The sequence below is a fragment of the Desmodus rotundus genome, chromosome 11, assembly GCF_022682495.2.
Source record: "Desmodus rotundus isolate HL8 chromosome 11, HLdesRot8A.1, whole genome shotgun sequence".
NCBI classification, from domain to species: domain Eukaryota; kingdom Metazoa; phylum Chordata; class Mammalia; order Chiroptera; family Phyllostomidae; genus Desmodus; species Desmodus rotundus.
This window is the reverse complement of record NC_071397.1, coordinates 15,787,055-15,806,061: the sequence shown is the minus strand read 5'-3', so window position 1 is coordinate 15,806,061 and position 19,007 is coordinate 15,787,055. Positions and strand designations below refer to the sequence as shown.

The 19,007-nt window shown below is 38.8% G+C and overlaps 1 protein-coding gene across 2 annotated transcripts in view; it reads right to left on the bottom strand.

Moving 5' to 3' along the window:
- Window positions 1-19,007, bottom strand: part of TFAP2D (transcription factor AP-2 delta) — a 56,829-nt gene that overhangs the window by 22,553 nt on the left and 15,269 nt on the right. For both annotated transcript variants that reach the window (XM_024558034.3, XM_024558033.1), the window contains 3 exons: window positions 18,553-18,718; window positions 18,266-18,384; window positions 2,156-2,297 (listed from right to left, as the gene is read on the bottom strand). In XM_024558034.3, coding sequence (XP_024413802.1) covers window positions 2,156-2,297; window positions 18,266-18,384; window positions 18,553-18,718 — 427 coding nt within the window. The remainder of the gene's footprint in view (window positions 1-2,155; window positions 2,298-18,265; window positions 18,385-18,552; window positions 18,719-19,007) is intronic.

Genomic DNA, 19,007 nt, shown 5'->3' with positions numbered 1-19,007 from the left:
GACAAATACGGAAGTATCTCTCTTCCCTCAAGTTCTTGTAACATTTATTTCTGCGAAAACGAAACCTCAGCATCATTTTGAATACACGGACTCCCACACACTTAAACAGAGTGATGGAAGCTCCCAAGAAAATTGACTTGCGTTTGGAAAGTTAACAGAGGCTGTGGTGGTAGTGGGCAACAGTTATAAAACCATTCCTGGGGGAAGGAGGGCCCGAAGAAGGATTTCTCTGGTTTAGGGGGTGGAAGACTTAGAACATGCACAATGAAACTACAACCAAGTGATTCTGAGGTAGAAAATACGAAGTGTTTTCTCTTGGGTAACTTGTATTTTGGGATAACAGTGTCATTCAGCTACATCACATGAATGCTAACACGGGGAAATCCATAGGATCCTGGCAGCTAGAATGATATGCTTCGAGAACACCTGGGGGATGCTACCTATTTTCTAGCACTGTGGATTTCTCTTTATCTGTAACGAGTCTTTATATTCTCCTGAGATTATATTAAGGATCCCAACTAACTAACTACATGTACTTTCAGTTCCTTCTGGAGAAACTGAAGTATGACTGATATAGACCCCTTTGGGAAAGAGTAGAAGCAAGATAACAGTGGACACTCCGCCCACGTCCATAAGAGAAACAACACATAAAGTCCAGGTTTAGGTCTTCCTGTAGTAAGTGCTCAGGAGCTTCCACAGCACAAAGTTTATTCCCAGATGTTAAATCCAGATCTACACCTGACTTACAATTTTCTTTCCCTAAATCTTGGTCTTCATTCTTCCTGCTATACCTTTCCCCTTTATCTCCTTGTTTTGCTTATTCTCCTCTCCTTTACCACTTTCTTTTGTTTTCTTTCTCTTTGGGGCAAGATAAGAGAATTTCTGGTACTCTCAGAAAAGCAATGCATAAATATATGCCAAACCCATTTGGCCACAGCCATAAGCAGCACAAAACCCAAATAAAGCACTCAAGTGTCTTGGGCAAACCTGTTAGGTGGTAGGTGTCCCATATAAACCCTTACATTTGTAGGAAGACCTATGTTACATTGTAAATTGGTGGAAGAAGGAATATGTACTTCTGGTTTTATTCATTTTTAGTTGATTTAAGTCCTAGCAACATCTTGTAAAGTCGTTTTTTCATCAGTTTATATGAAGCAGTGTTTCTAACACTGTCTACCTTATGCTTTCTCTTTAAAAATTTCTCCCAAGTAAGAAACTAACTTGTAAATAATAATTTAGCCACCTGGGACTATTAGTTCTAAGTTATTAATGGTCTCTATGTAGCAATAACTTACTTTAATAAAGAGAAGACAGAAAGAATGAGCTATTACCTAAAAGATTTTTCTCTAAAAACGTGAACATGACTTGCAGCAGTACTTCTGTTCTGCTGGGTTTTCACACAGTATATGGTAGTTCTTTTATTAATTATCCAAGAACTTTCAAGTTTGAGGGAATTTAAAGTCATCTTATGCATGCTTCCCTTTCCCTACAACATTTTTCTTATTATTTTAATTCACGTTTTAATTGGATTTTTCTCCCAAGTTTCAGAAGCTTTCTCATATGTTATACCTTTTTCTTTTCAACAATGTTACCATAGGAGACGGGTTATACATGGATTATTTGCTTCATTGTATACCAGACGGGGGCCCTGATGGCCCTCCTTGGTCCCAGAGGTCTCCCTGCTGCTTTTCATGCACCCAAGTCTTCAACCTTTACACATTCTCCAAACACTCCTAGTGTTTTAAGATCTTTACCCTCACTTATTAAGGGACAATGAGTGGCTTATATCAAACTACATAGGAACCAGAGGCATATTTGCCTGGAATCTACATCTCCTAGACATGTTTTTCTCCTATGTATTCCTGCATATTCTGGAGAGGTTTTCTGAGAACTTTCAGCAGTGTGAAAGATAACCCCAGCACGAACCCCAGGCAGTTTGCAAATCTTGCTATGGGCACCAGAAGGATGTGGAGGGTCCTTCTTTAATGCATCTCACTGCTGGTATGTGAGAACTGCACCCCAACCCGCTGCTCCCTCCCCAATCCCCCCCACCGCCATTGCTTTAGAGAACTGGTGCTTTGTGACTGTTTCCCTCATCAAAGAAAAAGGAAACACTGAAGATAAAGGCACATAGAGGCTTCTCCATTTGGCTTACTTGGTGGCTAGGATCATCTTTTTTCTTGCTGTCTGTTCTTTCTGTTCCATATGTTGTCTGGCAAGATGTTCTCCTACAGCCTTGGCGGGAAACTCTGTCTCACAAGTGTAGCCAAAATCTCGAGCCAAGTGTAAAGCCTCCCCTGTTGGCAGACAATAAAAGTCAGTTCCTCAGAAATGACCACACTCAATGAGAGTAACACCTTATTTTCAGCCTCATTCCTGGCTGTGGTTAGATGGATCATTTTTGCTATTCATTCTAAACAATCCAAGGAAAGGACCTTGCAGGCAGAATTGGGTAGGGTGAGGAGAAACTGAGAAACAGAAGCTACTTACCAGGAGCGGTATGTGGAAAATCGAGGGGAAAACCCAAAGCCACAGTCTAGGAGTTTTGATGCCGCTTGAGGCTCTGGCCATTACACCAGATGGACATCTGAGATTCTACTTGTTAATGCCCTTGGAAAGATCTCCATGGGCATGCCATTTTGTTGTTGCTCAACCTACAGCCTATTCTTAGTATATCTAGAATATTCAGATATCTCTTCCATGAGACCTATCAAAATATTGGCAAAGGGTCCACATAATTTTTCAAAGAAGTTGGAACACTTCGGAAAGTGAGCTAAGGGAATTATACCAATTTCATATCATCACATTGCTAAACAGAGTATATTGCATAATTATAGTAGTAGCATTATCAGGCTTTATGGTAAGCTTCAGTACCTTTTAGCACTAGATACAATGCTTCTTAACTACATTATAAAATATATGATGCTTTGTAGGTTCAATAACTTTGTTCTTTCACAATCCTAAACCCAAGTAAAATTTTAAGAAATGGAGTAAAAATGGTTTATTGGTAAAGATTTGCTGATGGGTTTTGATCTGGAAAACAACAGTATTTTTAAAGGTCAATCAAGTCAACTCTTACTCAACCATTAAAAAATTTAAAAGACAAGCTTTTACTATATATATATAATCTCCTACTTTGTTCCAGGTACAGTGCTAAGTAGGAGCAATGGGGGATGTAAAAGGTACCAAAGATCATCCCTGTTTCCTGCTTCTAGGAAGGTGACAATCATTCCAATACTAGTAGCTGCAATAACAACAAACGCAAAGACATCTTAGTAGGACTTGTAATTTATATTGCATGATAGAAGCATTACTTATAATTGGTGTATGTTTACTGACACATGTTGACATATATAATAAAAGCTATTGTATTAGAAGAATCAAGTGAGTGTTAGAGATAAAATGTTTCACATAAGTTCAAAGGAGGAGAAGGTGTTAATCAAGAAGAGAGGACCCTACAGCCACAAGGTCAATCAAGTCTTGTCATGAAAAAATTTAAAAGTCCGGTTTGATGACTAAATCATATGGTGTTTGTTTGGGGATCAGCCAAATTAACAGTCAAAGATGTGATGGATTGGATCCTGCTTCATACTCATAGAATGACAGAGTAGTGGATGATTTAATGCCAGGAAGAAGTAAAAATGGTTAATATTACTAAAGAGGAGGAAAAGTGTATAGTTGTACAAAATAAATATACAAAATAGGCTAGTTAATATTCAGGTTGGGAAAACCACATTTATAAAAAAAGGACAAAGAAAACTACCAATAATAAAAAACATGAGAACAATTTAGGATCATATAGAGCTGGGGAACTCTAATCTTAAAAGTAATTTTATCTTAAATTATTTTTGGATACCTAGCCTTTCTTACCACTAAACATCCTAGTGGGGGATAAGAGGTAAATAAATCCATAAGAAATTTTTTCAATCATTTTAATTATAAAAAAGTTCAAACATGTAGCAAAGTTGAAAGACTTTGACAATGAATTCCCATATGTCCACCCTTCGCGTTGTACTAAATTTGCTTTATCACGTATCTGTTCAACTTTCTTTACCTCTGCGCATCCTTGAATCCATGTTATATTCGCTGTATTTCAGAGTAAACCGTATATACATCTCCCTGAAGACTTCAGCATTATGTATTTAAATAGGTTTGATATTTGCTTACAGTTTTTTTCCTTAAAAACTGTATCTCAAAGATTTTCCCTGATGTATATTAAAAAGAAGGAACAAGACTAAAAACTCTTCGATGCTGGTTTATTTGTATGATTTTCACCTACTGAGTAAATGGGAACTGGTGGGGTCCTTGCCCTTGTTTCTTTGACAGAAAAGTACATTTCTATGCAGATATTGTGTACAAATATTAAGCAAGAGTTGAAATTAGACTCTTGTATTTATGGAAGTGTGCTTCATTTTTATTTATGTTACCAATACAAACTAGTATTGTCATTCTTTTTTTTCATCCATTCACTGTGTCTTTAACAACTTTTTTTTTCATTCCTGACATGTGAGAAGTCCTGGTCTAGCCCTTGGAAGAGTGCAGTTTAATATGTAAAGGTTACAATGAGGCAAACATACTGGACCAGAGAGTGTTGGCTGAACTATCCCACCATGATGCTCCTACCCCCCATTCTGTTTCAACGCAGCTGCCGGGCTTCAGTTAAGATTTTTATATTCACGTAGTAGAAAACATCTTTGTTTTTCCTCCCTTTTAAATAGAAAGGTGACATAACTAAGTGGAAAGAGTGTCTATAATTATTCGTCTGGGGGGTGCTAGCTATTGAAGGGTCACGGTTTTGAACGAAGCTGCAACGCACAAGAAATTTTTAAAGTGCTCGATACCAGCAGTTTATCACTCTAACCAACTGGGGGGATGCATGCATATTTGGCCAAAAAAATGGCACAGATATTTTTTAAAAGGACATTGTATCATCATACAAGATGGTCTCTTGCTTGAAAAATGACAGCATGGAGGTAATTTTAAAAACTTCAAATCTGAGGTAAAAAGATCTATCAAGTAGTGGTGGCCACGGCACCTGATCAGAGGATGAGCTCACGTGGCCTCGACTCCCAGATATTTGGCAGCAAGCACAATAACGCCATTCACAGTGTCATCTTTGTACAGCAGGTCATATGTATATTGATGTATCTGCATTTTACAATATTCACACAGAACTAGATGTTTAAATAACATTTTAACTGACACCATTATATACAGGGTCCAGCAGAAGTAAGTCTTGCTTGAGGATGATTGGTAGGATAATAATATGGTTATAATAATTTATAGTTTTTAATTTGAACATTTCACCTAAAATGTCATATGGTGTGCTGGAGGGTGATATTGTTATAGTACAGAATTACATGCTTATGGTTTTGCAATAAAAGATTTTGTAATAAAACAGGGGTGTTATTTGTGCTGGACCCTGTATATATATATACACACACACACACACACACATATATATATATTTTTTTTTTTCCCCTACTGTTTGTGCAAGAGCGGACAGTGAAACAATGTGAACAGGAGGATAGTGACACGCCTCTTAACTTTGGTACTAAAACCTGATTCTCGTGGATCTGGCCCATTTCATGCACAGCTCTAACCGTGTGGTCGTTTTAAAAACAGTTTGAATGGAACAGCTGCTATTTACATTTTCGCTGACAGTCAGATCCTTCCTTCCTTAGTTCTGTTTACTGCTTTCTCCTGCATGTGATGTAACATTGTTACTGGATGTATAGCAATGCTACATCAAAAGAAGTGGCAAGTGAAGACACTCCGCTGCGTGGTTAAAATGTGTGCATTGTGCCACAAGAGCTTTGTCTGTGAGGACCCAAGAAAGAATGGAGAAATGGACCCATGCGTTAGGATACACACGGTATTCAGTAACAATGACAAACCTATAGTTAAGTCCTGTACAGCAGTTGTCTTAGAGTCAACAGGTTTAAAAAACTAAAACATCAGGATCCAAAAAGCCTATGAATACATTGGAAGGGGATTTGACTGATTTGTGAAAATAGCGTTCTGGGAGTGTCTCTGCCTGTGGTGGGTGCACATGCCCACGTGAACGACAAGCAGGTGCAGTCACCTGTGGTGAAAAGTGTGGTCCGTGCAGGGCCCTGAACATGTTCCCTTCTATTCCCACACTGCAAGTACAGCCGGGCGCCCCCCACCCCTCCTTTCTGTGTGAGGCGAGGTGGGACGCCCCGGTTCTTCTTCTTCGTTTTCTGTTTCAGAACAGGTTTAAGCGATCCCCTTATTTCGGTGCATCGTGCTGCTTGACAGACCAGTCCCCCACCCCTTCTGTTTCTGCACAACGGAGCACACGAACTTCGGCAAGTACCCCCATTGTTTCACGACATTTCAAGAATATATTGGAAGTAGGATACACAGATGTTTGGGGATAGCATTAATGCTTGGACCGGAGTGTTCTAAGTGCAAGGAGTTAGGCTCTACGTGCCAAGTGTGTTACCCTCCTCCTACTTCTGAAAAAGCGGAAACCACTAAAGGCTCTTTACTTTTTCAGTAGTAACAGCAGCACGTGATGATCGATATGCACTAACTCTCTCCAAAAGCCAGCACAAGTGAAATTATAGAATGTGGAGGAACCTGAAAAGACAGTTTGCTCCCTGGTTTCAGGGCATTCATACTTCACACTCGAAACAATTTAGGGCCCTGGCTGAGTTGCTCAGTTGGTTGGAGTGCTGCCCTATTCCTCAAGAGGTTTAGAGTTCCATCCTGGTCAGGGCACATAGGGGAGGCAACCAATCGATGTTTCTCTCTCTCTCTGTCTCTCTCTCTCTAGCCCTCTCTCCCTCCCTCCCTCTGTCTCTAAAATCAATAAGCATATCCTCAGATGAGGATTTAAAAAGAGCAATTTAGGTTTAACTTAGTATTGCTCTACCCAATGTTATTAAATAAAAGCATTCATGTGTTAAATTCCAGTCACATATCTATGATTTCAGCCTTAATTACATGTACGGTGCAAGAGCACATTTAAGTCTATCTTTGGGATTATTCCAAAAACTACCCACTAGAAAGCAAATTTAGAATATTTTCAAACCTGGATATGACATTAAGTGGATTAACCTGTTATGCGCGGCTACAATGAATCCCAGAGCTGCGGACAAAGTTAGTATATGTGTTACAGGGTTCCCAAACTACTCTGCAAGAAGTGTACTCTGCAGCACTATGTGTATATCATACAATCTGTGATAGAGACAGGCGCCTTATTTTGTGGTAGTTTCCCTTGCTTAATGATGATTTTGTCTAAATGCCAAAAACACTGGCTTTTCAAAGTGATAGTTTTGTTTCCCATTCTATACTCTGCACTTAGCACAGCACCTAATTCATAATAGGTACTCGGAAAACATTTGTTAAACAAATGTTAAATGTTAAAATACAAAATTTTCGGTAACAGTCTTGTGAGACACCCTCCCCAAAGCATACAGTGAAAATGTGGAGCAAAAGAGAATTGTTATAAAGGTCAAAATATATAGCAAACCCAGAAAAATAGAGTATATTGTTATATCAGTGGAGCCATTTCCGTTGAAGGCAGTGTTTATCAGCCCTTGCTACTCCCATACCTAAGAGTTTATTTTGAAAAGGTCTGGGTCCCCTCCCATATCAGTTAATCTCTGGAGTCAGGGCATCCGCACAGTCTGCGAGCCCTGTAGCCATCACAAGCCAGTGTTCGAGCCGCTGCTCTCAGGTGGAGGGAAAGCATTATACAGGTACTGACTACACATCTTCCCCAAATGCAATGATTCTGTGGCTGATACAAATGGATGGCAGTCACTACAGAGTTAATATTAAACTGCAAAGGCCTCTGTCTGGGCTCTTGCATGAGAAGTTTGGCCTTATCTGACTGATAGAGTATAAACTCTGGAAACGAAACCGAAAATGCGTGGCAGAAGTGCAGACAGCATTGTCGGGGAAACAAAGCCATTATTAGTCTATTGAACAAGTGTATTTCTGTAGGGAGTTCTCATGTAAGAGGAAGTTTGCTTTTTGTACTAGTAGGGAAGAGGTGGAATATTAATAGAGGGTTGAGACAACTGGATGGACATTTGGGGAAAAAATTTTAAAAATTGAATCTATAATATACATCCAACAACAAACCAAAGTCCAGATGAACCAAAGATTTAAACAAACAAACAAAAAATAGAGCCTCAAAGTAATTAGAAGATAACATGGGATAAATCTGTTATAATCTAGGAATTAAAAGAGGTCTTTTAAAGTATTCTAATAAATACTAAAAGCCATGAAGTAAAATATATGAGAAATGTGATTATATTAATATCAAAAATTCCTGCAGGAGACAGACCTGAACAAATAAGGAAACAAACCAAAAACTCTTGACAGCAAAGAGAAAAACCAAAGCCAGGACTAGAGAAATTTTGCAACTCATATCAGGGACATACGGCCAACTTTTCTGATATATAATGAGTACTTATAAATCAATAAGAAAAATATACATAATTATCCCATAAAGACAAGGTAAATGAACAAACAGAAAAGCTCATAAAATCTTCCTAAGAATTAATACAACCTCCTTCATAATGTAGGTAGCCTTTTTTTCCCAATCAAATTATCAAAGATCAAAATGTCGACAGGACCCTGCCTGCACAGGGAAGTACTATCATATCGGTGCCTTTCTCCCCCACTGCTGATGGGGTCATACATTTACAACCACTATGGAGGACAATCTTCTCACAATGTTCCCAAATCACAAATGTAAATATCCTTGCACCCTGCAACATATCTCTAAGAATTTGTGGAATAGATGTGTTTGCAATCTGTAGAATTATTTATGTTTCGGTGTGAGGTTACTCACTGTACATTACTATTTTTAATAGCTAAAGATTGAAAACACCTATATGACATTCAGTTGGGGACTGATTAAATAAATTAGAATGTAGTTGAGCAATGGAATTCCATGAGTATTTTAAAGAATGGATCATTTGTAATCACTGAAAAAAAAACACTAATATAAGTGAAAAAAACTCAACATGCAGAAAGTATATAGAATCCATAATAACCCATGCATACACACTATATCTTTGGAAGGAAATGGAGAAACCAATGACATTATTTTTTCTTCCAGGAGGGGAACTGAATGATTGAAGAATGAAGAGAAAAGGAGATATTTCACTACATGCTCTTTTGTAACATTTAATTTTTTTACCATTTGTATATATTATCTATTTAAAATTATATGAATTCAAAAGCAAAATTACACTCTGACCCCATTCTAAGGTTTAATGCTAAACTCGAATATGTGTTGTGAATTAAAAAGTGAGAAATTCCAAAACATCCACTGCCATTCAGTAGGAGTTAGATATCAACAATAATAATTACAGCCTATAATTTTATTAGAATACTTACGAATTTTGATAAATGTAAATATCAGAACAGAGCAGAACTGAGTGTTTGAAAAGCATATTAGTTGAGGCATAAAGTTTGACAGATAATAATAGAAAAAGGAAGATGAAATCACAGGTAAAATAATGTAGAGACATGCCCTGAAGTGAGCATTACGATTTACAACAGGGTGTAATGAGCAGACCCAAGCGAGCAAGGGCAGGACTGCGCCAAGGGGGCCTGGACACATTTGTTCTTCACCACAGTCACCACGGATAGAAGCAGGAATTTAAGGACACTCCAAGCACGTAGACAGAGAATCATATGCCTCATATCCTATTTCCTCTGCCTCAACCTTTCCCCCCTAAAAATGAAGGGAATCACAGATGCAGGCAATTTTAGAAAGTAAGCAAATGATTTAAGATGTCTTCTAAGAAGGTGTCTATTCGTCCACAATGTTGTATGATACAATCTCTGTTTTACTAATACCAGTTATTGAAAATTCTCATAAATACTAGGTTTAAAATATTAAATTAAAATATGTAATGGTTATCTAATTACCAATTATCAAAGCAGAGTCTCTCAGATAGAAACTATTTAATGACTTAGGATAAGATATTTACAGATGAGACAATACCTATTGGTCTGAAAAAAAAAAAAAAGCCATTTTCCGAGACCTGCAAATGAATGACCAACACAGGCTCTGTTAGCACTTACTTTATGGAGCCCAGTTCCACTGGCAACTCAATGCTGGAGCATTTGTGTGCAAAAGGGAACACCAGGGTCCCCTCCTTATTGGGCTGTTCCAGGTGATTGACTAAATAAGGACCAGAGTTATTATGACAAAGAGCCAACTTATCACCCTTTTATATCATGTACACTTTTAGAAGAAAGCTGAAAACCTTAATTCCAAGGGAAGGATGCCGTGGGAATGTGATGTCTGGATTGGCCAGTGGAAGAGTTATTTGGGGATGACAGTCCTTTCAGACTTGACATTGCCATGAGTCCCTGAAAGCTAGCCTTAGCTCCTCAGTCCATAAACCCCCACTGTGGTACCCATGTAAAGGCAATGAGACTACAAGCTTTTTCCTCAGTGCCAGGAGAAGAGTAACTGATGCTGAGCATGCCCTGTGCATGTTTTACCATAAATACTTGGCAAAAGGACGTTGGTGTTTGAATTCTACAAACCTCACGTAGTAAACAATATATCTTCCTAAAGTAAAAAGCCCTGGGTTAATCACATATCAAGCAAGTCTGATATACCTCCACTTGCTATTACCTCTCCTATAGGAAAGAATTCATTGCCAAGTTCTTTTCCCTTGTTTCCTGGAAATGCAATTGCATAGGTTCCATATTAAAGAAAAAGGGGAAGTAGCATCAAGTGATAGCATTCCTTTCTCCTACCTTTGTTTGGTTTGGTTGGTCTGGGAAGAAAAGGGATTGTAGGGTAATCTTATAATTAACTGACTGACTGACTGACTAAATGGACATCCTATCAAAAGTACAAGAGACACTATTGTTCATTATTCCAGAGAAGCAGGAAGAACCAAGATGAAATGTCATCCTAACTCTGGGTGGTGAAGTAGTGGCAGAGAGTTCATCAGGATTTTAAATAAAAACGTGTACTGGAGGATGTAAGTAAACTCAAGAAACTTGCCCAGGATTCCTAGTAGCAGGAGGGGCCAATTCACAGTGAAAAACAAGGTCACAAATTTATAACTTCTTTCTAACCCACAGTTATATCTTTTTAAAATGCGGAGTAGTTCATCTATGCAACTTTGGCATAATCCATGCCAAAAATGCAAATTCAAGTAGAATATACACGGTGATGCTTCCTACCAGAAGGCCCGGGTTCTTATCCTTGCTGCTCCCAATTTTTTTAATCCTCACCGAAGGACATGTTTATAGATTTTAGAGAGAGAGAAAGGGAGGGGAAAAGCAAGAGAAAATAACATCAATGTGAGAGAGAAGCATCAACTGTTTACCTTTTGTGCACATCTCGACTGGGGACCAAACCTGCATCTAGGCACGTGCCCTGAGTGGGAATCAAACCTGCATCCTTTCAGTTTGTGGGACGATGCTCAACCAACTGAGCCACATTGACCAGGCTCCCAATTTTATGGTCCTTTGCAGAACAGCTAATCTTATTGTATTTTAGTTTACTCATTAGAGACTAATGGTAACTAAAACTTACCAAGAAGCAAGTCAGTGCTGGGCACCATGTTAAATGCTTTACAAACATTCTGATTTTGCTCTCCCAACCACCTTATGAACAGGGTAGTATTATTACCACCACTTTATAGATGAAGACTCTGATGCTCACAGAGGTTGTATGTATTTCCCTACAGCACATAACTAGCAAGGGGTGGAAGTAAGTTCAAACAAGGTTCTTTGACTCAAGAAGCACACTCTTAACTGCTATGACCTAGGAGGCTATAGACTACTCAATTTTCGTTTCCCTCCAAAGCTGAAGTTTTATGATTCTGAGTAAATTTTGTTATTAAATAGTGTTGTTTAGAAAAAAAGAAGGTAGAAGACAGGTATGAATCTTTATTAAATGCTTCTGTGCCACGTGGTAAGGCAGAGGTAGACAGCGGACTACTGGATTGTCAAAGATTTGTCCTTTCCTTACACGCTTCAGAGTTGCTGCTGAGGAGGCTGTCCAGCTGGAGACTACGTTTTCTAGTATATCCATGTGACTAGTTCCTACGGAATGTGAACAGTAGCAATGTGGGTCACTTCCTGGCCAAGTGGGTAAGAGCTGTGCACTTTCACCATCATCTCTTCCCTTAACACAAGCTGAAGGGGTAGGGCCTAGAGGAGGGCAGAGCTCCAGATGTGACGACTGGGGTCCCTGAATGAGACTGTGAAAGGAAAGAAGGCCTCCGACGAGGGACATCACATCGGACTGGGATGAGTGGGAGATAAGCTTCTGTTGTGTTAAGAGACTGAGAATTTGGGAATGACAGCTCGCATTAACCTAACCATTACAGAGATTATAATCCTTATTACAAGCTAAGAAAAGGAAGCTCAGTCAGGATAAGTAAATAGCTCAAAGTCAGACAGAATTTCAAAAATGATATTATTGGGTTGGGGAGGGTTACTAGGCCAAGTAATAATAAATTTTGCAAGTGGTACAAGTAGCTCACATGAGGTAAGAAGTGCTGGGTAGAATCCGGGAGCTCATACTTTTGAAACTAAAGGAAGCAACACTCACAAAGGGTTTAAACTTGAAAAGAGTGAATGTGGATCATGCACAGTATTTGTAAACAGTCCCATTCTTTGGCTGATGTATTATATTTCACCCTTCACTGCTCCCTATTGTTCTTTAAAAACATATAAACAGAATTTAGCCACCTGTCATGGCAAACTGCAAGCCAAGGCATTTGTGTTTAAGGACTTAAACTGGGCTTTCAGAACTCCTGGTGATGCTTGACAATATTGTATGAGCCTTTGCAAATTCAGCAGAACTGTCCCAGGAATGCACCCCACTCTCAAGTGAATTAACCCCCACCCCAACCCCACAACACTCTTTTCAAATGAGGTGGGCAGAAATGACTTCACAATTGACTCCTTCAACTTTGCAAACATTATTCTGGAATGGAATACAGGGTGGAAGCTGCAGAACTTGCCAATCCATAAATAATAAAAATATAGCAAGAGTATTAGAACTAGAAGATTAATATTGGTCAAATTCTTTGAATGTTTTCTAGAGATAGAACTTTGTCCACTCTGAAAGAGTCTGGGGTTATCCTCAGATCTCAGGGAGGTCAGTGCATTGGGTTAAACGACTTTAACCTGCTGTATTTTCCAGGGAGTGACATCTGATGTTGCAGACACAACATCTGAATCTCTCAGGTGTTGCAAATACGAGAATGGATAAAGAATTCATAGCAATGTGACACACAAGGAGAAATGAAAAGAACTGCAGGTTTATAATAAGGTGGGGATACAAGAAACGGGATTGACCACTAGTATATATTTAAAACTTGTTAAATGAAGACATGTGGATTAAAAGAGGGTATAATTTAGTATTACATTCAGGAGACTCTAGGTTCAAATACTCATATCTAATTTCTAGGTCAAATATATCTATGTCACATGAACAAAAATATTCCCCATTCTAAGTATGGGCCTTAATTTTCAGGTGAAATAAAGGACAGTCAGTCGTAAGTTCTTCATTCCATAGGTCACCAGGTGCAATGATATTTGTAACAGAAATGTTGGGAATTATTTGAGTATATTATAAATTGATACTAAGTAGCCCTCTCTTATAAATCCCTAAAGTGACCTCTAAAATAATGATTCTAATATGTTGATTTGAGAATAATTCTAGGAGGGAGCTATTAGTTGAGTGACTCCATTTAAAAGAAGTACAGGGGTGATGAATACAGATACATACATATAATATATGATGTATTATACATAATACATCAACTGAAACCTATATCATTTTATTAGCCAATGTCACCCTAATAAATTCAATAAAAATTAAAAATTTAAATAATTCCAAATAAACCTGCAAATGACATTATTTCCTATTTTAATTTTTCCACTTACATTTAAATAAAATTGTGATTTACTCCAAACAAAAAAGAGAAAGAAATACAGGGGAAAAGAGTATTAAATAATAAAAAACAAAATGACTGAAAACCCAAGGCAAGCATGAAAATCTAGGAATATTATGATGAAATTACTGTTATGTTCATGACAGGGGTAGTTTTTGAAAAACGTGTTCATTTGCTAATTTTAATTCCTGTCATAAGGTACCTTACTGTTCCATGATCGGATCTTCACAAAGGTTAAATCTTCTCTGCATGGAGAGCGGGCGTAGTCCCCACACACTAATCTTTCTATGGGATTCCTATCAAAGTTGCAACAATGGCAAAGATGTATTCAAATCTTCTTCAGAAAAGGGCAGAGACAAGTACTATAAAGTCATAGACAGTTGACCTTCATGAGATTTATTTCTTAGTCTGGTCTCTGAGGAGAAAGCCAATCAGATAACATCTATCTTGTGCTCAATTACTGTACAGAATGAGGAGGGAAGTGTGATTAAATCCCAGCAATGTATTGGGCCGTCACAATGTTTGAGAAAGAACTAATCTAGTCATGGCTAGACTACTCTATAAAAGTTTCTTCTTTTAAAATAGATTTTATTTATTTTTTTAAAGAGAGAGGAAGGGAGGGAGAAAGAATGAGAGAAATACCAGTTGCCTCTTGCACGTCCCCATCTGAGGAACTGGCCTGCATCCCAGGCCTGTGCCCTGACTGGGAATCAAACCAGCGACCTTTCTGTTAGCAGACTGATGCTCAACCCACTGAGCCACACTAGCCAGGGCTAAAAGTTTCAATCAAAGTTTTAAGAAACACTTAAGAAAAGCTAACTGTGATTAAAATGATATGGTGATTAAAATGCATATATGAGTTAATGTAGAAAATCCAGGAGAAAGGGGGGAAATATCAGTTTTAAAATGGAAAAAATAAGTATTCTTTCCCACAAAAACATAGATTTATAAGAAAGCTGATGAACCATTTTTAATCACTAGAAATCTAGTTTTAGAATTTCCAAAACAATTTCAATCTAAAATGTTGCTGGCCTTTGCAAAAATTTTGATTAAGGAGGAAAAATATTACCCCAATACCCCTTTAATTCAGTCTTATATTCATGCCAACTGATAGACATGGTGAAGTTTTAATTTACCACCCAAACCTGTACAAGCAAAACAAACCCGAAATAACTGAATCAGACCCACGTTAGCCCAGAAAGAATCAAGGTAATAAAAGTGCTGAAGAGAAACATCGACTCTTTCAATATCCCAAGAGGCTGATAGATGAGAGTTGGGTCACCATTATTCTGTTTACATCTGGCGCCCCCTACAGGACTCTGGGGACTCTGAGCCTAATGCAACGCAAGGCATCTTGTCACCACTAACCCACCTGAAATGTGGGAATATAAATAAATGGAAGAGTCCTAAACAATGAAGCTGCTCTTCTTGTCAGCCGGGGTTAAAATGAAGGTTATTTTGATTTAGGTGGAATGTCCCTATTCTTCATATATTAAGTTCTCCTCATGTTCTAAGAAAACTCGTCATTTTTTTAAACAGTGGGTCATGACCCATGACTCAACAGAGCGTCTTGAAATAAATGTGGGTATACAATCAGCATTTAAAAAAATGTAAAAATATGGAATGGAATAAAAGTGTCAGGAAACGTAGCAGAGTCAGAAACAAAACGTGTGTGTGTGTGTAAGACAGCAAGCGTTTGAGGATCATAATGTAACATGTGGGTGGCTGAGGGATGGAAAAGATCCCTTCTTCCCTAAATCTCTTTTCCTAAGTTCTATCAAAGTGCCTGAAATTCAACCTAAAAGATATGTTTCTCTACATCACGAGTATTTTGGGGACATCAAACGCATCTGATTAAATTAAGTTGTACTTGGAAAGAATAACATCTTGAGTTCCATCAGCAAAGGCTGCTGTGACTCCTCTGTGAGCAGAGGCCAAATGAACGGAACACCAGTGAGGCACTTTGAGAGGGAGAGGCAGCCGAAAGAGTGGTTGGCGAGAGCACGGGAGCTTTCTAGGATTTCACATATTTAACCTGCATCCTCCCAGTTAGCATCGATCGATGATTCCCACACAGGATACTCCAGTGCTTTTGGCTACTATAAAAATCAATAAGAAGAATTGTGAATACATCCTTTTATGGTTTTTCAGTTTGTACTGGCCAATCCATCCACAGACACGATGGAGAAAAATCTCAAGGCCTTTACTTTTCACATCAGTGACAAATGTCCTAAGAATTCATAGTCAATCCATCCTATGTAGTGGAAAGGTCTCAAAAACCATTTAGATTCATGAGTCTTAAACCTCATTATATATCGGGATCACTGGGGGTGTCTTACATGCCTGGGCCATACCACCAGAGAACGGTTTCAGTTGGTTAAGAGATGGGACCCAGGCATTTTAAATAAACCTCTCCGTTGATTCTACTGTGGGGTTAGGTGCAAGAACCAATCAAGTCCCACCAACTATATGATTCTTAAATAACACTGATGCTTCCTGTTATACCCTGAACAAGTGTTCTGTTCTACTGTTAAATAGCTATAATTTTAATGATGTTTTCACTTGAGCAGAAATCTGTCTCCTTTTAGAACTGATTATTAGTCATTTTTTCTAGTTTGCCCTCCCTCACCCCCCCAGCCTCTCCCCACCCATTATGGATGGGTGACTAGTCTGCTCCCCCACCACACGTCTGCTCTGCATGTCAGCAAACACAGCAAACACGGCAGAGCCACAGAACATAGTAACAGTAACACCTATTGCATGTGTGTGGCCAATCATATTAACGTTGTGGTTGTTACCCTTACAGTTAGGGACCAAAGCAGAGATGACTGTAACAGCAAAATCACCAAAGCATTTTTCCAAGACAAATGCCAAGAATACACTACTTCACAAAGTTGTACAGTAAGTCCCATATACTGATAATCGGGAAAAATGAGACATGTTTGCTTACGTGTTTCATTTACTTTTCACCTCCTATAGCGCCTTGTAGACAAGTGAGTGACCAGGGCAAGTAGAGAGTCACAGACGCGTTTAAGAGAGTCTTGGCAGAAGGCCTCTTTGTTCATATTTAAAACAATAGTGTCCTGAGTTAGGGAAGAATTCGCCTTTGACATTTAAAAGCTCCCCCACAAAGTTAAAAATGAATCTTCCATAATGCTTCTTCTGAAAAGAAGATTGAGCAAGAACATGTAAAGTATAGTCCTCATAGAAGAAACAAAGGGGACAAGGTAAATGGAAAAAAGTAATGTCTGGAAATATATTTCCACCATTGTCCCTACCCCACTGGTTAACATTAGCTTTTTTGTGACTCAGGTTGTCTACCCAAAAAGCCACGGAACTTCACAGCACTTTAGATGTCTACTCGGTTAAAACAATGAGTTGTCAGGCTCAGCATCATGCCTAGACTACTGTGAACTCTTTATAAAGGGTCATTACAATAGTTATCCTGGAGATCATGTTGCACTGAATTATAGTGAGGTGAGTCAAATCTACCTGAACTCTAAAATAAACAATAAAAATGACAATTGTACAGCCGATTTTTGTTGCTGATGTTTAGGGTATACTTGTTAAAGTACCTAAATGGTCCACTGTTGTATTCTTCCCCATGATTGCTGAGATCAGTACATTAAATAATGTTATGAATTATCTGAGCTTTATACAATATTAAGTATAATTTAATAATTATTAAGGTTTATTAGAAAGTTCAACTGTAAATGTCAACTATGTTGCTTAATAGTATTGACCAGTGATTTTCAACTGGTGTGCAACAAGAATTTTTAAAACATGTAATACCTATTTTCCACTGTCTATTCACTGGCTATTGACCACTTTTCCCTTAAGTTGTCAAAGAAGAAAATAACAGCTAACTCAACAATAGCCGTCTGGTGTGAATGAAGAACAATTACACATATTTTTGTCAGATCAGCAAAAAAATATATATTTGATATGCCACAGAATTTTTAAAAGGTTTTATTTATTTATTTTTCAGAGAGAGGGGAAGGGAGGGAGAGAGGGAGAGAAACACTGATGTGAGAGAGAACATCGATCAGTTACCTCTCACACATGCCCTGACCGGGGACAAAACCTGCACCCCAGGCATGTGCCCTGACCAGGAACTGAACAAGTGACCCTTCGTTCTGTGGGACAATGCCTGACCAACTGAGCTTCGCCTGTCAGGGCTGTGCTGCAGAATTTTAGTAATTTGTTTGTGTGCCATGAGATGAAAAAGGTTGAATATTGCTGGTATAGACACAAATCAAACAGCATATTCTACCAATACTGAGTTTCACAGAATTGCTACCCCTCCATGGTTACTTTGCGGAGCTGAAAAGACATACCTTCAACTAAGGAAGTGAGGAGGGTAACATTGGCTGCTTTCCGTCTTCCTGCTGGCAAGTTCAGGCCAAGCCGATCCAGCTTCTCTCTTAGGCAGCGGCCCCCATTCTTGGACTTCGCTCTGTCCCAAAACAAATAAAAACTAGTTCACGCTCTGAGGAAAAAGATGAGAAGTCTTGACCGCTTGGGGAATTCAATGTCTGACAGAAGATGTAAGGGCTGCGGGCTGGGGAGTGTGGTATCAGTACAGTTAGGAGGCTCGCAGTGCCAGAACACAAGTTCATCTTACCTCCTCAAAATGCCTCCCAGGAGTGAAGCATTGAGGCATTCGGGTGGTGAGAGGCGCCTCTTCACCTCAGCAATGGTCACTTTGTATTTGGAAGTAGAACTGAGAAGGGACAAACGGCCAGGGACAGAGCAGAACAAGTCCGTGGGGTTGACCACACAGGTACCACCTTTGGAGGAAAAGCACATTATATATTAATCGCAGTGAGAGGAGAGAACTGCATGAAGGACAGCGAATATCGAGGCACAGGACTTGGAGATACATGGCACAGCTGTCCTTACACCTACACCAAGCGAATCATCTCAAAAAGCTGCTTTGAAGATGCCATTCCCAATAACACTCGATATTTTGTCTTTCAAATATCACAAAGGGAACGTTTACAATAGATTGTTTCCATTTTTTTGTGTGTGAAATTAGCATCTTGTGGAGTGTTGGCTAACCCATCAGTGTTAATTTTG